At 43.1% G+C, this 23,136-nt stretch overlaps 2 protein-coding genes across 2 annotated transcripts; one reads left to right on the top strand and one right to left on the bottom strand.

The window, feature by feature from the left end:
• The first annotated feature begins 490 nt into the window (after positions 1 to 490).
• LOC138972993 (uncharacterized) lies at positions 491 to 19,668 on the top strand. The gene is made up of 7 exons (XM_070345653.1): positions 491 to 617; positions 1,294 to 1,458; positions 1,928 to 2,749; positions 3,537 to 3,695; positions 4,212 to 4,751; positions 13,705 to 13,863; positions 14,378 to 19,668. The coding sequence occupies exons 1-7, from the start codon at positions 539 to 541 to the stop codon at positions 16,699 to 16,701; spliced, it is 4,248 nt and encodes a 1,415-aa protein (XP_070201754.1). The 5' UTR covers positions 491 to 538; the 3' UTR covers positions 16,702 to 19,668.
• Positions 4,801 to 10,458, bottom strand: LOC138972994 (uncharacterized). Its single transcript, XM_070345655.1, has 3 exons — positions 10,165 to 10,458; positions 7,681 to 9,531; positions 4,801 to 7,428 (listed from the first exon to the last, which is right to left on the bottom strand). The coding sequence occupies exons 2-3, from the start codon at positions 9,092 to 9,094 to the stop codon at positions 5,702 to 5,704; spliced, it is 3,141 nt and encodes a 1,046-aa protein (XP_070201756.1). The 5' UTR covers positions 9,095 to 9,531; positions 10,165 to 10,458; the 3' UTR covers positions 4,801 to 5,701.
• Positions 19,669 to 23,136: the final 3,468 nt, after the last annotated feature.

The following is a 23,136-nucleotide window of genomic DNA, read 5'->3' as shown; positions in this document are numbered from 1 at the left end:
CATCATTTAGATCATGCAGTAGCAGACGACACATTAAGATTTTCAAACGTGCGTCTGGATCGCAAGTGAGGCTGTCAAAGATTCTCAAAATAGTGCCTTAGGAAAAATGCTCCATTTTCGCTCGGAGAGATTCAGAAAACAAAATCGTTATCAGTTGATCGGCATCGTCCGTGATTTTTGGCACAGATCTCGTCTGACCACTCCTGCGTTAAACTTCGTCACCAATGACATCAAAATCCTTGGCAGAATAGACTGCAACCCGAAAATAGCGTTTGCACGAAACTGGGTTCCCGTCCTGTAAAGTTGTTTTCTTTCTCTTCCTTTTCTTCCATCTTCTTCTCTTTCTTCATTTTATCTTCTTCTCCCCTGTTCAGTCTTCGTCTTTTCCTTCTTCTTCTCTATCTTTTCCTTCTTCCTTCTCCTCGCAAACGTCTACCAGTGAAATGGCCCTTTCAGAAGCCCTTCAGGAACTAGTTGCTCATTGGTTTGTTTCTGTTGTACATGTACTCAGTACTGGTTTGTTTTTTTCAGGTTTGAAATGTCGCAGAAGTTTCCCCCCAATAGCAGAGGCAGCATGCTTCTGAAGCTGGCTTTGAATCAGCTCAAAGCTACAGCAGGTAAGCTTCGCAAAACAAATTTCAGAAGAACAAAAACATTTCAGACTTTACATTCACAGCGCTGTGACTGTGAGCATTTCTTCTTTATGTGGAAGTTTGTATAATTATGTGGCCGTCCATGATACTGGGAAACTGATTTGGTACACAGATGTTTGGGGTTTATGGCAGCTGGGACATGATATGATAGTGGAATTTAGATGCTTGAAACAGTTTGGCTGAAAAATGGGTTTTTGTTGACGCAAGTGCTGATCATGATGTTGGTTACATGGTTTCCAAGTTGATTCTCTGTCACCAAAACAATTTTATAGCAAACAACTTTGAACTGGATCACATATAAAGCTACAATATATGAGAAGGGCATAATAAAAGAATGGCATTATTAACAGCCAATAAGTGTTTTCTCCAAAATCACACCTGTGATTACACAACATTGTGTAAATTACATGGAAGCCATGCCCAGTATCGTGGATGGCCTCATATACATATATGAATAAGGAGCGTTTGACTACAGGTGAGAGATTAAATATCAATAACAGGGTTTCCGTATTCGCCCCAAATAAGACGAACATACAAACAATACAAAATGTAAACCTTCAACGAATAGCTGCCTGAAATTCAGTGAAAATTGCCTGAAAAAAAAAAGTTTTCACATAACATTTTTTCTGTGTGGTGGCAGAAACTCCTAGTGACGGCATTGTACAAGTGGAAGAGGTGAACAAAACGGACAATAGGACCAACACCATTGGCTTCAATGCGCGTCCGGGACGCCCACCTGAGCTTTCACGCAGTCTAGGGCAGGGTACGAGGCAAGGATTTCATCAGTCAGCCGAATCTGCTGGAGGTGAGGCCTTCATCTTTTCTGTATTCTTTTGTATAATCAGGTGTGAAACTTTTCAGGTTCCCAGGCATTATTAAATTCTGAAAGAGCTATATATAGATATATATACAACAACAGCTGCCAGGTTTCACCCATGTATAATTATTTGCTTTGAATTGATGGGTATTTGAACTCTCAGAAACACATTAGTTCATTTAGTACATAATGTCCTACGGCCTTAGTGCCTAATAAGTTAGTGCCTATGTAAAAACCATGGGTTGTTTTGCACCCACGAGGTACTGCGCGTAAGTTTTTTAGCGGGTATTGCGAAGGTTAACCCCTTGTCTATCGATCGTAGAATAAGACGTGTCGTTGTATCATCCCATGTCTGGATCAACAGATAGAGGGGTAAAGCAAATTCTCAGAAAGGGACAAAGTGAATTTGAAAAACTCAATTGTGCTATGTTCATTGTATTTTCTTTCTTATTTGCAGGCCGAGATAGGGATGAGAAGTCCAGGGACTCGGAGTCCAGCAGGATGAGGCGCTCTCAGAGCTGCTCCCCTGGAGACAGCGACCGCAGCGAAAGGTCATGCAGGTCAAGGTCCAAGGAGAGGGCAAGAAGGTCACGATCACCCAGAGAGGATAAGCTGAAAGAAGAGAAGGAGAGGGACAAGGAGAGAGACAGGAGCAGAGAGAAGGAACGAGACAAAGACAGTGGGCGAGACAGATGCAGCAGGGACGACAACAGAGACAGAGATCCCGTTCGCACAGACAGGGAGAGGTCTTCCGGCCAAGAACGAGACCGTGACCAAGATCAGTTTGAGCGAGAGAAGAGAGACCGTGACCGCAGCCCGAGAGAGAGCAGGAGCAGAGAGGACGACCCAGACAAAGAGAGGAAAGATAGAGATTCGGAGGGGGACAGTGACAGCGGAAGAGACAGAGGTCGGGGCAGAGACGAAGGAAGGGGGAGGAACAGAGACCGAGACATAGACGCAGGAAGGGATAGAGACGGAGGAAGAGACAGAGATAAGGGAAAAAAAAGGTACCGAGAGCGAGAGGGCAGACAGCGAGAGAGAAACCAGGAGAGAGAGGACGAGGTCCGCTTTGTCAAGACCGGCTGGAGGTCAGGCGGTGACTGCGACAGGAACCGAGAGGACAGTGGGGGCCGGGGTGGTCACCGTGGCAACGACAGAAGGGACTTCCCTGGGCGCCAGGGATGCCCACCTCAGTCTTCACGCAGTCCAGGGCAGGGTGCCAGGCCAAAGACCAGCGACGGAAGGCGAGGATTTCGTCAACCAGCTGAACCTGCTAGAGGTGAGGCCTTCATCTTTTCTATATTATTTTGTATAATCAGGTGTGAAACTTTTCAGGATCCCAGGCATTTTTATATTCTGAAAGAGCTATATATACAACAACAGCTGCCAGGTTTCACCCATGTATAATTATTTGCTTTGAATTGATGGGTCATTGAACTCTCAGAAACACATTAGTTCATTGAGTGTAATGTCCTTTGGTCTTACCTGACTGAAAAGTGTTTTGTAAGTGTCTGATGTGCATTTTTTTAAAGTTTTTAGATGACCAGCGCTTTTTAATCATATGTGTGTGTGTCCATGCATCTTAACATCATTGTAGGGTAATGTGTGTATCTAATCCAAAGTCAAGGTTGTGGTGGTACACACACATTGTGGGGTAGTCATTGTGTTAGCTCTGACAAATCTGTGCGCCTTTTTCAACTTCAATTTATGTTTCCTTCATTGTCAACCATATCTGAAAGAGAACACTACTGGGCAAAGAAGCAAAAATGAAGCGGTGCACACTTTCATATGATTGTGTGAAAAATATTAAACTGTATGTGTGTGCGTTCATCTACCTTACGTTAGCAGGTAGTGTGTGTATCTATTCACTGGGTCTATGGGGTATCTAAAATTTATGAAGAAGGGGTGCACACTATCCCCACCTTTTCCATTTCCATTGATCCCTATGTGTAACCTACATTCATACCAAGTTTTATCAAATTGTCCTGAATTCTGATCAGAGTATCTTAACAACCTTAACATGTATTTTTTTTTTCTTTGGCCTAATTAAATCTCTTTGTTTCCAGAGTGGTCTTCTTACAGCGACTCGGACGATGACTATCTTCCCGGCTCAGAAGATGACACTGACTCGAGCAACAATGACGCCACAGCACCATGTGGAGTGCCAGGGACCACCAGTGAACCCGACGAGTCCATCATCTATCCCTTTCTACGTAAATCTGATGGTTAGTTAGTCTCATCCTTTTTTTATATAATTATTAGCATTCGTTTTACGTTAAAAAGGTTGAATAAGGATTACATGTGGATAACAATCATGTAGTTTCTAAAAAAGAGGTAAGTTTTCTTTGATAAGTGTTTTTGTTTTGTTATGTAATTTTTTGTTGTATTCCATCGTAATTAAAGACTGAGGTATGTTGACAGCAACTTGAGCAAGTAATAAAGTTAACATGAACGGTGTGGGGGTGGGGGTAATCATGTGTAATGTTACACTGATTGACTGCACATGCCTATGCCTATGTACATTCTATTGGTCCACGGCAAACTGACCTTTGACATCGGCCATTGTCGGAGATGTGATCGAGCGGTGGGACCATTTTGGTTTCACCAATTCCGAACTCTGTTTTTAGTTTGTCTGTCTGCTGGGCTATAAGCAATATGTAATAATATTTCTGACTCCAGCTAAAAAAATTCAGTAAGTTGTGAATAAAAGTATGCGTTCTTGTGTGTGTGTGTGTGAACAGGTGCAAGTTGGTCACCAGGTATTCCATCTGAATCTCTAAAAGCTGCAGGTCTCTACACCTCATCACAGCCACCCTCTTCTTCATCGTCCAGAAGCATCACTCGACCAAGCGGGAGTAAATCTTCATCCCAGCCAGCATCTAAACCCAGTGACAGCGGAAGAGACAGAGGTCGGGGCAGAGACGAAGGAAGGGGGAGGAACAGAGACCGAGACATAGACGCAGGAAGGGATAGAGACGGAGGAAGAGACAGAGATAAGGGAAAAAACAGGTACCGAGAGCGAGAGGGCAGACAGCGAGAGAGAAACCAGGAGAGAGAGGGCGAGGACCGCTTTGTCAAGACCGGCTGGAGGTCAGGCGGTGACTGCGACAGGAACCGAGAGGACAGTGGGGGCCGGGGTGGTCACCCTGGCAACGACAGAAGGGACTTCCCTGGGCGCCAGGGATGCCCACCTCAGTCTTCACGCAGTCCAGGGCAGGGTGCCAGGCCAAAGACCAGCGACGGAAGGCGGGGATTTCGTCAACCAGCCGAACCTGCTAGAGGTGAGGCCTTCATCTTTTCTATATTATTTTGTATAATCAGGTGTGAAACTTTTCAGGATCCCAGGCATTTTTATATTCTGAAAGAGCTATATATACAACAACAGCTGCCAGGTTTCACCCATGTATAATTAGGTACCGGCAGTCAAAAAATGAGTCTGAAAAATCTCCTAATGTTTTGAGATGTTCTTATTCTTCTGTATAAAACAAGAATAACAAAACAAAAAGTAAGGTTCTATCTCAAATACTTCCTGAGATATCTGATTTTTAAAGTTTACAGTTAGCGTTAAGCGGTGCGTATTCACATTTTCTCCATTTTTGAGGTCACACACCATTTGAGTACTAAGTAAATGCCCATCTTAAACAAGTTTATCTTGCTAACATGTGCCTGCAGAACACAAAAATATCAATGAAATAGGATAGGATGTAGAGATACACTTGTACTGAAGCTGTCAATATTGAAAAAAAAGGCTATTTGGGGGCGTGGCAAATGGCAGAAAATTGATAATTGGGCACGTTTAGGAATTTTTTTAACAAACAAAAAGACATCAAAACACATTAATTCTTCTGATTTCTACTCTCAATAGTATATACTTAAGAAATCTTCAATTACAGACATGTGGTTGTCTTCATTCAGTCACAATGAGGGTGCCAAAATCAGGAATTTCACCATTTTGACAGGCGGAAATGAAGATCGGAGGAACCCTGAAATATGCAAACTTTAACTGCCTGTAACTTTTGAACTACTGGACAAATATGCATCAAATTTTGACAGCAGTCACAAAATGCAACATACTCTTGGATACATCTCTTTTGTGGAAATTGAACACACCACTTTTGAAAGTTAATTCTTAAAAATATCAGAAAAAAGTAAAGACCTTCTGTAACGAAACTGAATCACAAATGACAGAAATCCACTTACTCACTGATTGTGATCTGCCTGGTTTTACTTATCAACAGTACTTCTCCACATACAAGTTATATTGTTCCTGGAGAGTGCTGTTTGGGACATGCCACATCCGTGCATTTGTGGAGATCGGTTCTAACAAAAAGTCCCATGCAAACACAAACACACTGCTGACGGTGTCACTGTCTTCTTTGGCTGGCCAAGAAAATCTGTTGTTGTCCAGAGAGCTCTTCTTTAAAAAGTTTACTTTTGCCTCATCTGCGCTTAGAATGTTTGTAACAGTGCCCACATGAAATGTTTCATCGTAGAACACTGCCACTGTCTGACCTGTCTGGGCAAATGAAAACCCGTCGCTATCTACTCGCTGGTCGTTCTCATGCTCTGAAGCAGAGGAGTCGGACTCTGATGGCTCGTCTTCCTCATCAAGGTTGTTGTCCACCCTGTCCCTGTGTTCTGGGAATGGGTCCTGGGACGCAAGGAACTCCTTCAGAGACTGTTCCAGGCCTGGAAGGTCCTGTGTGAGCTTCAGAAGCTCAGACTTGAATCCCAGGACATGCCGGAAAAAGCGAATCTGGGTCTTCAGAGCAGCCAGTTTTTCTCTTTGCAGAGCTTTTCGTTCTAGCAGCCTGTCGACATCACCAGCACTGCTGCAGGCTCCCCCATCTTGACGGATCTCTTGAGCAATATCTGCCTTCTCCCTTGCCTTCTTCTGTCGATCTGCCTCTGTCCGCTGCTGCTGAAGCTGTAGCTTCTGTCTTTTGCTGGCTTTCACCTCTCTGTCATTCTCTCGGTGACGCTTTCGCATTTCAGGACCACTACTGGATGCATTCAGAAGAAGTTGCCTTTGTTCCTCATTGGACTTCTGGTTGAACCAAGCCTTCATTGTTTTGTTCCGTTTCAACATGGTCAGAGTGCTGTGGTGGTGGACTGAGGAGTTGCGGTGCGTGTAAATGGAAATATCGAGATCCCCAAAGCAGGCTTCTCCCAAGAGGTTGGTGATGTGTGAATGCCGCAGCCGCTCCAACACTTGTGGATCCTGAACAGCATGGTATCGGCCACCAGGCAGGAAGTCGTCCAACTGTCGCTCAGTGACAGCAACAAAGTTGACACAGAAGTGGCTGAAGGCACGCTGCACTTTCTGTTGTGTCGCCTCATCCAGATCTAGGAGTGCTGCAAGTGACGATGCGTCTGGTACTTGGATACTGAAGAGTGACGGCACATGGGGGCTGAAAATGGAGGCACTGTCATCTCTCCACTCTCTCAGCTGTGCGTGCAGCTCCACAACAGGCAAGAAAAACTCTGCATAGCTCGTCTCCCCAGCACACAGTAGAGTCCAGTAAGGTCCTGTGATCCTCTCGTAGACCATGGCAAGCGTGGCAACAAAAACGTTCACCTCTTCACTCTGGGCATCCTTCAACACACTTTCCAGCTTCTGGTTCCTGCTCGGCATGTAATCTGACAGGAACTCTATGATGTCGTCACGGTGTGCCAGCAGCTTTGTTGCACCATAAAAGATGCTGTTAAACCGGTTAGATTTGAAGCTTGGCACAGTAGACGTCTTGTTGGTCATCTCACAGTATGCAAGCCATGCATCTCTGCAGCCACATTGATCATCGCCCCTGGGTCCTAGAACCTCGCAGGCCATCCGCACATAGCGAACAGCTGCTGCCTCCTTTGCCTGCCAATGTCCAAACTGAGCTGCGTTGTCTCGGCCAATACGCTGCTGCCCCCACTCGGTCTGTAGTTCTTTCAGTGACTTCTCTGCACTTGTGCCTGAAACAGTCAGAATTAAGAATATAAGATACAGCATTCAGTGATTCACACACATTTGCTGACATTGTAGAGATACAAAGTGATACTAGATAGTAATACAGAACAAACACACAGTTTAAAATACAGACTTAAAAATGTATCATTTACACATTACATTTACAGCACACTCTGCATAGAGGTTAACCTTTATAATAGACACAGACACTGATACAGTGAAACACATGTACAAAGCTGTGAAATGTGTTTACTCACCAAGTCCAAGCAAGTAATGGGCGTTGCAGTACAGGAACTGGAGATCCTCCTCTGTCCCCAGGGTTGCCTTTCTGAGGTCGTTGAAGTCTTTCTTCATGAGCTTGTTTGGAGCGGCTCTGTCAGACATCAGTCCTGAACACTTCTGCAGAGCTGCTTTGAAGCAGCGTTCTTTGTCGTAGACTTGCGCCACTTCTTGGAGGAGACTGACGGTAACATCCACAAGAGTCTTGGCGTCTTCTGTAGCTACCTCTGTGAATCCACAGCTGAGGGACCCTGCACTTGTGGTCACTTGTTGACCCACATATTTCCGGTGGTCCCGTGTTGTTCCGTCAAAATGAATATCAAAATTGTCAGAGTCAAGCACAGTCTCGGCAACATGGTATTTAGCCAGGTAGTGCCCTTGATCCGCAAACCGCAGAGATGTGCGTTCAGATGGTACATCTTTGTCGTCGATATCGGTGTGGAACAGATTGCGCGCAACTGTTTGGATGACATGGCCACTGTTCTTTGCAGAAACCCCACAAGAAATGAGTCCAATGGTAGTTTTGATGACATCATGCGTGAATTTCTTCCTGGGGCCCTCCTCTGTTGTCTTCACAGTATGTACTACAGCTTCTTCAAGAAGATCAGCAGTCAGCTGATTATGTCTGTCCAAGTCTTGTTGTCGCTTCTCCTTCACACTGTTCAATTTGGCTCTCAGACTTGAATTAGCAGTCTGACACAACTTGAGTTTGTGCTTCAGACGCTCAATTGTTTGAATGCACCCACCATCCTCATGATCTTTCAGATTTTCTTCTCTCTTTTTTAAGTTGGTTTCCTGCCTTTTCAGTCTCTTGTAAAAGTTTGTTTGCCGAATTTTGCCGATGTACTCCTTGGCACTGCACAACTGGGTTTCCACACATTTTATGTGAGATGCACTACGTTCAGCTTTGCCTTGAAGTTTTGTCAAGTCTGCCTGCAAGGTGGTTACGCTTTGAGTTTTCTCTTTGAGAAGGTCCTTGTAAATCATCTCTCGGTTCTTTGCTTCCAACAGACTCCCACTGAGCTCTTCATTGCTCCTGCGTAGTGCAGCTAACTGCCTGCCACTTGATGCAATCTTTAGATGAGTCAATTCATCTCCGGTTGGATGGTCAGCTGGGGGTGTTGCAGGTGCATTCTCTATTGCACAAGGCACAACAGACGGGACAGTAGGCATCGCAGATACCAGGGGAAAATGAGACTGCTGTTGAAATAAATAGTCTTTCAGCTTCGCCTCGTTGTTGCCTCTGTGCAGACTTTTAGAGAAAGTGTCATATGGTTTGCGTACTTTGTCGAGTCTTGCTCTAAGCTGCTTGTCAGACAAGTCTGAAATGTTAAGTCCAACATGTGTAAACCACTGCCTGCACAAAGTATGCCTCTCGTCTTTCTGGAACATGAGTAAGTCAATTAGTGTCCCATTTGTCACTAGTTCTGTAGGGCTGGGCAGGTCACACAGAGAGTCAGGAGACAGAAGATGGCGTCTTGTAAGTCACAACTTCTGCAAGAAGGGCCCAATGTTTCTGGTATTAATTTCCTCGCCCACATCAGCATACACAAATGCAACAATATCACCTTCACTAGAGTGGACTTCAGCAGCTTGTTTGTTTGCACGCCTGACCTCTTCCTTCAGGGTTGTATGAAGAAGAAGACTGTTGTCACAGATGGAAGAAAACAGAGTCTCCATATCCTCCCATGATTTCCCAAGCTGAAGCCGCAACTGATCAAGTTGGATGAGGAGACGATTTGTAAGGACTTGATGCTTGGGGAGGGCAACTTTTCTTCCTCGTCCTGCGCTTGACATCCATCTGCTTAGTCGATCAAAGTTGTCATCTTCTGAATAAAATAAAAACAAAACTCATGAGTAAATTGACATCTTTAAATCAAATGGTTTGTCTCATCTGTGTTTTGTTTTGAACTCTATGATAATAGTTACTTCACTTTTGCTCTAAAAAAATTTTTTTAAAAGAGAGAGAGAGAGAGCACTTAAATGTGGACTTTTGCACTTCTAAAACTATATCTGAGAAGCAATTGCGTGTAAACCAGGTGCACTTTTCACGTAAAGAATTATTTCTTTCAGGCTACAACACGAAAAAAGCCAAATAGTAGAAAACGAAACCTGACTGAGTTATTCTTTGAAACCTTCGACGCCTTACTTCCGGTCTAACACTTTCGTACACAACAGTCAATATCTACGCTTAAATGTGCCATCCTGTTACAATAATGACAAAAATACTATCAAATAAGTTCAAAGTATCAACCAAAGTACATAAAGTCAACAGGAAAGACAGCAAGAAAAATAAAAAGCTTCGACACCAGTAGCGTATGAGCGAAACACAGTACAATTTCAGACCGGTCCACTTCACCACTTTGATTTACAATCTACACGAAGATACAGACAAGAGAAACAAAATATAGGCCTAAGCTTCTTTAGATAACTTTAATACAACAAAACAAAACAATATTTACCGATGAAAGGCCTGAATGCGTTGAGCCAAGGGTAATCTGTACTGTTCTCAATCGCAGCATTTGAACCTCGATTCGCCATTGTTGACATGCGAACATGTGTGTGGTTTGAATGTGAAGGTCGGCTTTCCCGGCTTGCGATTGGCTCCCATTGACCTGACCTCTTAGTTTCGTATATCACTGTTTTCAGCAGAAAACAAGCTTTCCAGCGCACTATAAGACTTGCAGTGTATTTTGTACGGTTTGTGAGATACAAAGGTTTAAAAACAAGCAATAGTTTTGAACTAAAAGTTCAAAATTTTCCATCCATTCTTTGGGAATAAAACTTATACGAAAACAATCTACAGGAAGAGATGAACCAAAATATGGTAATTATATGCTAATTTGAAGGTTGTGGGGTCAAGGAGAAAGGAATTTCCCCAACAGCTGTAGATCGTGGTTCAAAGCAACGCGAGAAAAGGAGCGTCAGCCACCGAGGGATTTGCCGACCGTGGTCAAGTTTGGAATTAAATTTCTCTCTCACACACTCATATTTGACAAAACAAGACACATTAATAAAAGATTGAAAAAATGATCTTTATTTTGATACCATTTTTTTTAAAATTTGGTTAGTAATTGCTGAAGCAGAGTAAGTTGAAAAGTGCCATATTTCACTCAAGTTTTGCCTTTCCCGCACTGCTGCTGATAGCACTGCCGGTACCTAGTATAATTATTTGCTTTGAATTGATGGGTCATTGAACTCTCAGAAACACATTAGTTCATTGAGTGTAATGTCCTTTGGTCTTACCTGACTGAAAAGTGTTTTGTAAGTGTCTGATGTGCATTTTTTGACTCACATGCGAAGCAAAAGTGAGTCTATGTACTCACCCGAGTCGTCCGTCCGTCCGTCCGTCCGTCCGTCCGTCCGTCCGGAAAACTTTAACGTTGGATATTTCTTGGACACTATTAAGTCTATCAACACCTGATGTGGCCTGATGGTGTATGGTTACAAGATCTCAAAAAACAGTGCGGCAACTTGACCTCACTTCAAGTTCAAGGTCACAGGGGCCGTAATTGTTGTCTTAAAAATGACAATTTTTCACATTTTCGCATTTTTTTCTGAAGTTATTGAGAATGGCAACCTTAGCTATGTATGCTATACAGGGCAATGTAAGCCCTATCTTTGGACACCAGTTTGGTTGACCTTGCTTCAAGGTCAAGGTCGCAAGGGTCCTTTAAAGTTGGATTGTATACATATTTTGAAGTGACCTTGACCCTGAACTATGGAAGATAACTGTTTCAAACTTAAAAATTATGTGGGGCACATGTTATGCTTTCATCATGAGACACATTTGGTCACATATGATCAAGGTCAAGGTCACTTTGACCCTTATGAAATGTGACCAAAATAAGGTAGTGAACCACTAAAAGTGACCATATCTCATGGTAGAAAGAGCCAATAAGCACCATTGTACTTCCTATGTCTTGAATTAACAGCTTTGTGTTGCATGACCTTGGATGACCTTGACCTTGGGTCAAGGTCACATGTATTTTGGTAGGAAAAATGTGTAAAGCAGTTCTTAGTGTATGGTGTCATTGCTAGGTTTAGTTATTTGACCTTGACCCTGAAGGTCAAGGTCATGTAAAGGTCAAGGTCAAGCATGTGAGTCGTATGGGCTTTGCCCTTCTTGTTTAAAGTTTTTAGATGACCAGCGCTTTTTAATCATATGTGTGTGTGTCCATGCATCTTAACATCATTGTGGGGTAATGTGTGTATTTAATCCAAAGCCAAGGTTGTGGTGGTACACACACATTGAGAGGTAGTCATTGTGTTAGCTCTGACAAATCTGTGCGTCTTTTTCAACTTCAATTTATGTTTCCTTCATTGTCAACCATATCTGAAAGAGAACACTACTGGGCAAAGAAGCAAAAATGAAGCGGTGCACACTTTCATATGATTGTGTGAAAAATATTAAACTGTGTGTGTGTGCGTTCATCTACCTTACGTTAGCAGGTAGTGTGTGTATCTATTCACTGGGTCTATGGGGTATCTAAAATTTATGAAGAAGGGGTGCACACTATCCCCACCTTTTCCATTTCCATTGATCCCTATGTGTAACCTACATTCATACCAAGTTTTATCAAATTGTCCTGAATTCTGATCAGTGTCTGATGTGCATTTTTTTTAAAGTTTTTTAGATGACCAGCGCTTTTTAATCATATGTGTGTGTGTCCATGCATCTTAACATCATTGTGGGGTAATGTGTATATTTAATCCAAAGCCAAGGTTGTGGTGGTACACACACATTGTGAGGTAGTCATTGTGTTAGCTCTGACAAATCTGTGCGTCTTTTTCAACTTCAATTTATGTTTCCTTCATTGTCAGCCATATCTGAAAGAGAACACTACTGGGCAAAGAAGCAAAAATGAAGTGGTGCACACTTTCATATGATTGTGTGAAAAATATTAAACTGTGTGTGTGTGCGTTCATCTACCTTAAGTTAGCAGGTAGTGTGTGTATCCATTCACTGGGTCTATGGGGTATCTAAAATTTATGAAGAAGGGGTGCACACTATCCCCACCTTTTCCATTTCCATTGATCCCTATGTGTAACCTACATTCATACCAAGTTTTTATCAAGTTGTCCTGAATTCTGATCAGAGTATCTTAACAACCTTAACATGTATTTTTGACTCACATGCGAAGCAAAGTGAGTCTATGTACTCACCCTAGTCGTCCGGGCGGCCGTCCGTCCGTCCGAAAACTTAAACGTTGGATTTTTCTCAGACACTATTAGGCCTATCAGCACCAAATGTGGCATGATGGTGCATGGTGACAAGGCCTCAAAAAACATACATGGTAACTTGACCTTGCATCAAGGTCAAGGTCACAGGGGCCATAAATGTTGTCTCAAAAACAGCTATTTTTCACATTTTCCCAATTTTCTCCCAAGCTATTGATAATGGCTACCTCACCTATACGTGGTTTATAGATCAAAGTAAGCCCTATCTTTTGATATAAGTTTGGTTGATCTTGCTGCAAGGTCAAGGTCACAGGGGTCCTTCAAATTTGGATTGTATGCATATTTTAAAGTGACCTTGACCCTTAACTATGGAAGTTAACTCTTCCAAACTTTCCTAATTGGGTGAGGCACATGTTATTCTTTCATACTGATACACTTTTGGTTACGTATCTTCAAGGTCAAGGTCACTTTGACCGCTCTGAATTGTGACCAAAACAGGTCTGTGAACCACTAAAATTGACCTTGTCTCTTGGTAGAAACTCATACTAAACACTGTTGTGCTTCTGGTTGTTAAAATTAACAGTCTTGTCTTGGGTGACCTTGACCTTGGGTGAAGGTCATGTGTATTTAGGTAGGAAAAATTTGCAAAAGTTGCAAAAAAATGTGTTCTTAGTGTAATTTGCCATGTTGTTGTTTGACCTTGACCTTCAAGGTCACTTGAAAGTCAAGGTCATATTGAGGTCAAGGTCATGCATGTGAGTCGTATGAGCTTTGCTCTTCTTGTTTTTTTCTTTGGCCTAATTAAATCTGTTTGTTTCCAGAGTGGTCTTCTTACAGCGACTCGGACGATGACTATCTTCCCGGCTCAGAAGATGACACTGACTCGAGCAACAATGACGCCACAGCACCATGTGGAGTGCCAGGGACCACCAGTGAATCCGATGAGTCCATCATCTTTCCCTTTCTACGTAAATCTGATGGTTAGTTAGTCTCATCCTTTTTTTATTAGCATTCGTATTACGTTAAAAAGGTTGAATAAGGATTACATGTGGATAACAATCATGTAGTTTCTAAAAAAGAGGTAAGTTTTCTTTGATAAGTGTTTTTGTTTTGTTATGGAATTTTTTGTTGTATTCCATTGTAATTAAAGACTGAGGTATGTTGACAGCAATTTGAGCAAGTAATAAAGTTAACATGAACGGTGTGGGGGTGGGGGTAATCATGTGTAATGTTACACTGATTGACTGCACATGCCTATGCCTATGTACATTCTATTGGTCCACGGCAAACTGACCTTTGACATTGGCCATTGTCGGAGATGTGATCGAGCGGTGGGACCATTTTGGTTTCACCAATTCCGAACTCTGTTTTTAGTTTGTCTGTCTGCTGGGCTATAAGCAATATGTAATAATATTTCTGACTCTAGCTAAAAAAATTCAGTAAGTTGTGAATACAAAAATAAAAGTATGCGTTCTTGTGTGTGTGTGTGAACAGGTGCAAGGTGGTCACCAGGTATTCCATCTGAATCTCTAAAAGCTGCAGGTCTCTACACCTCATCACAGCCACCCTCTTCTTCATCGTCCAGAAGCATCACTCGACCAAGCGGGAGTAAATCTTCATCCCAGCCAGCATCTAAACCTTCATCGTCGACCAATACTCGACCAAGCGGCATAAGAATCCATATTGCCGCAAATACAAATGGCAAAAGAGTGTACGATAAAGAGAACTGGTGCAAGTTCTGTAACTCCCCAAGCACCAACCTCGCTAAACACCAGTTTTCGAAACATAAGAAGGAACCTGAAATAGTGGAAATTTTGTCTAAACCCAAGAACTCAGCAGAAAGGCGTTTTCTGCTGGAAAGAGTGCGGAACCTTGGTAACTATAATCACAACTGTCGCGTTCTTAAAAAAAACAAGGGTAAACTAATACCCTGGCGATCACCCTCAGAAAAAGTGAACCCTCTGTGCTACATCCCCTGTGAATTTTGCCTGGGCTTCTTTGTAAGAAACGAACTGTGGCGGCACCAACAACGCTGCAAATTCCGGAAAACTTCAAAAAACGGAAGAAACGTCATATCCAGAGCTGAATCTTTGCTTCCATCCAACATGGAGTGCAGCGGAGGCTTGAAGGAAAACATTTTTGATGGCATGCATTCTGATGGCTTCACTTTTGTTGCTAAAAGAGATCACCTCATTGTGAAGTTCGGCGAAAAACTGTATCAGAAACATGGCCACTTGCAGCACAGACGACAATTCATGCGGCAAAAAATCAGAGAGCTTGCCCGGTTCTTGTTGGTAGCCAGAGAAGAGGACTCTACAATCACAGCACTTCAATCTTGTATTCGTCCCGACAAGTTCCTTGTGGTGATTTCTGCTGTCAAAAAACTCTGTGGGTATGATTCACTCACACATGTTTATGAAAATCCATCACTGGCCCTTAAGATTGGGCATTCTCTCAAGAAGTGTGCGACAATTCTGAGAAGTCAAGCACTCATAGAGGGAAACAGTGAACTGCAGCAAGTGTCTGCGGACTTCGTGGATCTATGCGATTCTGACTGGAAAGAACACATCTCATCTGCTGCCCTCTCAACATTGGCCTCAAAGCAAAACAACAAGCCACATGTTCTGCCACTGACGGAAGACATGAAGAAAGTGACAAAATATATGGCGGAGGAAAGGGAACGGTGCTTGAACACCCTGAGGTCAGAGCCAACAGTTGCAGCATGGCATGCTCTTGCTAAGGTTTCACTGTCGAACATCATCATGTTCAATCGTCGCAGGAGTGGTGAAGCTGCCAGGATTTTGCTTACAGACTTTGAAGCGGCAAAGGAGAATTCCTTGCCTGAGGATGACATCCTAAGCGCTCTCTCGGACATGGAGAAAGAACTTGTCGCTCACTTCACACGAGTTGAGGTGTGTGGCAAAAGAGGACGCAGAGTGCCTGTGCTGTTAACGAAAGCAATGCATGCCGAAATTGAGCAGCTACTGCTTTCTCGTGAAGAGGTTGGTGTAATGTCGTCCAACCCGTACGTCTTTGCCAGACCTTATTTTGACTCAGAGCAACATCTCGCTGGTCACACCTGTCTCAAAGAAGCCGTTGAAGCAAGCGGGGCCCAGAATCCACAAAACATCACCAGCACAAAGCTTCGGAAGCACTTGGCTACTGTCTCACAAATACTGAACTTAAGCGAGCACGAACTGGAGCAAGTCTGTGGATTTTTAGGTCACAATATCTTGGTGCATCGTGAGTACTATCGGCTCCCAAGTGACACATATCAGTTGGCGAAAGTAAGCCGTCTGTTGATGGCAGCGGAAACTGGGGAGATCTCAAAGTTTCAAGGAAAATCTCTCAGTGACATCCATCTGAACAAAGATTTGGAGTTTCAAGACTCTGAGATTGAGGAAGAAGAAGAGGTGGAAATAGATGACCTGATGCCTGCTCATACTACATCAACCAGCCACAGTGTTGCTGAAGAAGGAAACTCTTCAACAGCATCATCTCATGAACTTCCTACAGTTTCCTCGTCTTGTCAGAATGAGAAACGAGCATTGCACAAAAAAAGGGAGCAGAAACCGTGGCGGCATGGACAAAAAGACTTTCTCTCTCCAGATCAGAACAAAGCCATCTGTACGCATTTCAGCAGCTTCATTGACAGCTTTCGTGTTCCCGCAAAGGCGGATTGCGATAACATTCTGGCCAAAGAACCTTTGCTGCAGGCAAAATCTTGGCTGAAAATTAAGTGCACTGTTAGGAATGCAATTGAAAAAAGAAAGCGAGAACTCAAGAGAGTTCAGAATCCTTCATCTGTCAACACTTGAAACGGAAACAACCAACGTCGCGGCATGGAAAAAAAGACTTTCTCACACCGGATCAGAACAACTGGCAAACTAAAAGAACTATTGTCATTGTAAACTTTCCATGGTTTGTGTATTATATACTCCAATGAGTCAGTGTGTGAAATATAAACATTTAGAATGCGTTATTGAATTATTGCGGCCAGTTGAAATTTTTGTCAAAAATCCTGTAATGTCATTTTAACCATTTTGGTTATTTTCAAATTTCTCATCAAAAATGTGTGATTTGGATTAAAAAAAAAAAATCCATAAAGCAGTGTCTCCTTGCGCGGAAACAACTTGCGGTCGCCGCGCGGCTGCCGCAAGTTATAACGTAATATGGTCACAATGTGTTGTAGTGATTTCTGCCGCATGCGTTCTTTTTTTCTTTCGCTCCTGGAGCGAATTGCTTGCGGTCGCCGTGCGGCAGAAATCCCTGCAATACATTGTGACTAAATGACGTCACAGCTTGCGGCTGCCGCAAGTTGTTTCGCGCATGGAGACACTGCTTTATGGATGTACGTGTGTAACAATGACACAATCTTCCTAAAGTAGGTATTAGCTCCGTATTTTTTGGCCATTCATGAGTAAATATATATGTGTCGTGGAGTTTGGCTTGTTTTCCAACCTCATGTGCCCGGAGTCACGCGGCTTGCAGGGTGGCTGTGTGGTGGTGGGTCTGAGGACTCTGGGTGAGCGGTGGGTTTCAACGGCTGGCTCACTGCGCTGGTTCAGCACTGTAGCGGATGGCGAGGCTTTGGGCTTGTGTGTTTTTGTTTTGTTTTTTGGTTTTTAAGGCAACTGTCACTGACTTATTGTGGGTTTCTGACAATGATTGATGTGTAGGTAATTGAAATTGTAGTTATTAAGCATGTGGGGTCCTGATTTGGCCTTCGTGGTCCGCGGGACCCGTAAAGCAAAATTAAAATGAAACGAAATTATATGTGTCAAAGTAGCATTCTATATTTTCTCTCTTCGATCTTTTGCTGGTTGCTTTGACTTCTGGGTGCTCATTCAGCTGTATTTTTTCCAACTGAGCTATCCAGGCGGACAGTATACAGGCACACAGTACACTAACATCCAGTACTTCACTACAGGCACACAGTAGGGGAGGGTGGGGCAGGTAGGGTCAGGGGCAGGTTGGGTCACCTTGAATAACTCTCACAATTGAAAAGATATTCCCGTTTCGTTTCCGATCTATGTTTTTGAATGTCCCAGTGCGTCCCTATCGCCAATTTGTTTGAATGGTAGTGATGTGCAAGTATGGATCCGGTGGTTTCACCATGAAATTTGACAGTAAGTGACTTTTTTGACTCTCATACTTTTTGTTCTATACGTGAATTAACAGGGTGCTCATGGATGATATCTTTAGTATACACACCTGATTCATTTTAGAAGTGAATTGTGCTGTTTAAATTCGTATTTAAATTGAATCGAAACGTAACAGACCGATTTCTTTGTGCACCCTGTGCGGGGCAGGTAGGGTATGGGCAGGTTGGGTCAGTGACTCGACCTGCCCCGTCATTACCCAACCTGCCCCTTCTTTACATATAGAGAATACTACATGGCTTGCTGTGTCGTACCAGATTTACACGAGTTTTTTTAATTTAATATTGAACTGCGAGCGAAAGCCATGTAGTATTCTGTTTATCCTACATATTTTACTTACGTGTATTTAACTGAAAATGTCCTGCAGTCGAGGCATTGTAAAAGCTGGTTGGCCTTGAGACCTGGGTCAATGATCGGTACTTGCAATCTGAACACAGCTGCCTGTCCAGACACTGACCTTCTTACCCGGGGTCAATGACCGAGTTTTTATATGAGAGGAAAGTCTCTGAAGGATTGGTCAGCGCAGAATAAGATAAGAGAGGGGTTGAAGTGAATAGCGCAAAGAGGGGGGAGGGAGGGGGGGTAGTAGCTATTTTGACTGCTGATGCAATCGCCAGCGGCTCGTGGCACTGGAGGGGTGGTGACACGGTCAAGTGAGGCGGAGAGGGGTAGCTGTCTAGCCACTGTGTCTGGCCTTGATTGGTGGTAGTCCTGAGTCCTTCTCAAAGTGGGGGGGGGGGGGGGGGGATGAGTGGGCAGTAGAGAAGTGACAGACGACTTTGTGCTTCAGCGAAATTTGAACCCGCACGGCGGGCGATTTCAGCAGAATTTCGAACCCGCCCGACGCGATTTGAACCCGCCGGGGGCGATCGGGCGACCGCCAATATTCAGCCCTGTAAGCAGTGGAAAAACAGGTCCCTGCCAGACTTGCTTGACATGACCTCATTTACATGATATACACACGTGTGATTTGAACGATTATTATCTCACGAGTGTCTCTCTCACGTATGTAGGATAAATTTGTTATTGCATGAAATATGAATCATAGGTGAATTTGTTTGTATGTACGCGCGCGATTGTGTGTTGATGGGTGCGTGTATTTCATGTGTATGAGTTATAAATATTGTTTGTGTTACAGAATGACAGGTTTTGTTTATTGCAACAGCAACGGCACCATTTGTATTCAACCCTGACCTCTTATTTCAGTTATGTTTTTAATAACAACACGCACAGACATGCGAAGTTATGTTATTTTCCATTGATGTTTTTTAATATTATTTTTTGCTTCGTGTTTGTTTTTGGTAAGTTGTTACTATTGGCAATTTTCTTGTTCTTCTTTGTTTGGTTGGTTGTTTTCATATCTCAATTATGTACACAGGTTAATTGTGGTATCGTTCAGCTAGTCAATTTATTAATTTACCTTTATTTTGGCAGGATAATAGCTGTTTTTCTCAAGTTGACCCAACCTTCCCCACAGGGGTACCCAACCTGCCCCGTGGTGGGGCAGGTTGGGTATTTTTGGTGACCTTTTTATTTATCGTTTATCTCTCATGATTAGAACGATTTATTTTCGAATGTTGAATTATTGTATTGCAAAAGGATTAAAGTTTTCTTAAAAAGTTGTTTGAAATGTTTTCACTGGTTAATCTTTGAATGAGAGTGAAAAAGGATTTTTTTGACCCTACCTGCCCCACCCTCCCCTACACCATACACAACACTCCACTACAGGCACACAGTACATGTACACTAATAGACAGTACTACACTATAGGCACACAGTACACTCATACACAACACTACACTACAGACACACAGCACATTCATCCACAACTCATTCTTCCTTCCAAAATCAAGAATTCAATACATGTACCAGTTTACCATATCATTTCTGATCACATTTCATCAGACATTTCTATAGTTAAAATTAATAAAATTTAGTTTAGAGCCTCGCTAATTTAAGATTAATAAAATTTAAATTAAAAACTTGTGTGACCATGGTTATATTATTATTAATTATTATTATTATACTACATGATTTTTTGAAATTTTACAGAAAACGCAGTATTTTTACTCCAAAGATGATTATATTTGACACAGTAACATAAAACATATTTTTTTACTTTTAGGAGCAAATTCACACAAAAAAGCATATTTAGTGTGTGTACACGTGTAACGGATGACACAGGACCAAAAGCAATCAACATATTACATTATTAATATATTATGACATTTCTAGCACATGACATCACCAGCACAAAGGTTCAAAGCAACAGCTAATAATAAAATACACACACACACTTTGTGAGGTACTTCCTGTCAGCTCATGAATATTCATTATGCATAATACCCCATTATGATGGTGTAATACTTGCAAATTTTTTCAGAAGCTATTACATTAATATTGCTTTTATCCAGACCCACAGCATCTCATTTGTCAGTAAAAGAAACCATTTCAGACATTTAAGCCCAACTGTTCGAAATAAGTGGTAATTATCAAGTACCTCACAGTGGTAGTGATTTTAGGGCAGGGCAAAAGTACCCCACAGATGTAGGTAGACGAGTATGTGTGAGTATGTAAATGTGTGTGTGTGCGCATGTGTGTGTGCTTGTGTGTGTGTGCGCATGTGTGTGAGTGAGTGAGTATGTGTGTGTGTGTGTGCGTGTGTGTGTGTGTGTGCGTGTGTGTGTGTGTGTGTGTGTGTGTGTGTGTGTGTGTGTGTGTGTGTGTGTGTGCTTGCTTGTGTGGATCTGTTTGTCTCTCCGAGTCGTTGTACCTGACGGAGTTCGTCTTAGTCCTTACGGCAGGGCAATAACCCCTTGAAAAATACCTCGGAAAATGTTTTAATGGTTTTGGGTAGTTTAACTCCTGAAGTTTACAAATCCGCAGGATGACATCTTTAAATCCTTGGGCAAATTGAGAAAAAATTAATTATAGGAAAATTACCAAATGTTGATTTTTTTTGGTTTAGACACAAAAGGCATTCCATAGAAAAAAGGGCTAGAATGGCGTCATAACTTCATGACGTCGGGAAAACGTAATGAGTAATATGACGACACGTACAGTATGGCCTGTAGTGTTGTCCGTGTCCGTACTTGAGCTCCTCTTCCAAGACAAAAAACAAAGGCATTTGACGTGTTTCATTCTGCTGAATGGAAACAATTTGCACATGAGTGTGTATGGAATTACATCCAGGCTGAGAAGATGTGAAACCTGTGTTATTCGTGGACTTGCGATTAGTGCGTATGGTGTTCCAAAGCACAGGTTTCACTGTCGAAGATAAAACTTGTAAATTGATCTTACAAAATGGCGGGCGATGATCAAAGAACATCGTGAGAGACTAGTTTTCTCCGATTTGATTGTTTACCAGACGATAGAGCTATTGTAGATGGAAGCGTATGCCATCTGGTGACAGCTGTTCATGAACCAGTGTGTTCGTAGGAGTGCTTGATTTCTCTGCAGAAGATCCATGCGTGAAAATCGGTGAAGTCTTTCAGCAAATGTTGCAGTTTGTAAGCGAGTGCTACAGGTGCAAAATCTCAAACAACATATCACGTGAGAGATATGAAACCTGGCTAACTAGAACCTCCAAGCACCAGTCCACATAAATCAAAAACTACCGCCCACATCAGCCCATTGCTGAACGTCCATCTGAAAAGGGCTGTATTGCAATTCTACGGGGATCTTCCAAATCTTGATCCAGTTGACTCCGGGTGGTTGTAGGATGGGCAGAAAACCGCCTGGAGTAGAACCTACACCAACTGAAGTCATGCTAATTTTGAAGTGTGGCTGTGGAGAAATTTACCATGTGCAACGGCATGCTGTGGTCGCGCAGTTGGGTCAAGGTGCGTGTGCCATCTTATGTCGATGTCTACTCCTTGGAAATTGCACAAATCCGCACTGGTCATCCATCGTAGTCATCCGCACTGGGCATGTGCAACAGTCACCTTCACCGGTCACCCGCACTGGTCATCTGGATCGGCCATCCACACTGGTCATCCTTTGCGGTCATTCGCACTGGTCATCCTTTTGTGATCATCCGCATCGGTCATCCGCACAGGTCATCCTTCATGATCATCTGCGCTGGTCATCTGCACTAGTCATCGTTCATGATAATCTGCACTGATCATCCGCACTAATCATTCGCACTCGTCATCCGCACAGGTCATCCTTCATGATCATCTGCACTGGTCATCTGCACTAGTCATCGTTCATGATAATCTGCACTGGTCATCCGCACTAATCATTCGCACTCGTCATCCGCACTGGTAATTTTTCATGATCATCTGCACTGGACATCCGCACCGGTAATCCGCACTGGTCATCTGCACTGGTCATCCTTCATGGTCATCTGCACAGGTCATCCACACTGGTCATCCGCACCGGCAATTCTCACCGGTCACCCGTACTGGTAATCTACATGACATCCTGCGTAATCATCGGGCGTTGTCATTTATTGGTCATCAGGAATAGTCATCCGCTACCATTTCGGCAATTGAAAAAAGGATCGATGGTGGCTGCCCTAAAACTGGAAACTCACTGCATGACCATGTCATCTTGTGTGGTAAACCAGCGTGGTCATCCCGCCTGGTCATCTGGAGTGGTAAACTACACATCATCCTGTGTGGTCATCGGCGAGGTAAAGTGCATACTAACCAGTATCCCTGGTTCGTCGCCATGACCTTTACGTTATGAGATAGAGGTCTTTTGTATGTGAGACATGGTACATCAGGTTTAGCCTCTTGACGTGACGCCTAATACACCTCCTCGGGGCGTCACTAACTGACACAACACTGTGTATATGGTGTCAAAAGGGATTTCATATGCCGAATCGCTTGGCGCTGTGACACCTTACAAGGCCTTTCGTCTGATGTATACATTCCTCACCTGACTAGATCTTCTTAAAAAAAGAGCACAAGATAACTTTAAGTTATTGTGGGTATTACAGCTGCTTGCTCACCGACCAAGTCACTCATTGATTCTGGAACCCACCAGGATGGTAGGGTCACTTCAACGACGAGCGCTTCATAAGCTGTCTCCACCTCTGGCGGCTGTGAGCAATTTTTGGGAAGTTGCAAAACATTTCCCAATCCA

This window comes from Littorina saxatilis, linkage group LG8, assembly GCF_037325665.1.
Source record: "Littorina saxatilis isolate snail1 linkage group LG8, US_GU_Lsax_2.0, whole genome shotgun sequence".
In the NCBI taxonomy this organism is placed as follows: domain Eukaryota; kingdom Metazoa; phylum Mollusca; class Gastropoda; order Littorinimorpha; family Littorinidae; genus Littorina; species Littorina saxatilis.
Note: the sequence above shows the minus strand (reverse complement) of the source record. Positions and strands in the feature narration are given on the sequence as shown.

Coding starts and splice junctions, on each gene's coding strand:
- LOC138972993 (XM_070345653.1), top strand. CDS start 539: ATGTCGCAGAAGTTTCCCCCCAATAGCAGAGGCAGCATGCTTCTGAAG. Junction 618..1,293: donor TCAGCTCAAAGCTACAGCAG/GTAAGCTTCGCA, acceptor GTGTGGTGGCAG/AAACTCCTAGTGACGGCATT. Junction 3,696..4,211: donor CTTTCTACGTAAATCTGATG/GTTAGTTAGTCT, acceptor GTGTGTGAACAG/GTGCAAGTTGGTCACCAGGT.
- LOC138972994 (XM_070345655.1), bottom strand. CDS start 9,094: ATGTTCCAGAAAGACGAGAGGCATACTTTGTGCAGGCAGTGGTTTACA. Junction 7,429..7,680: donor CCATTACTTGCTTGGACTTG/GTGAGTAAACAC, acceptor TGACTGTTTCAG/GCACAAGTGCAGAGAAGTCA.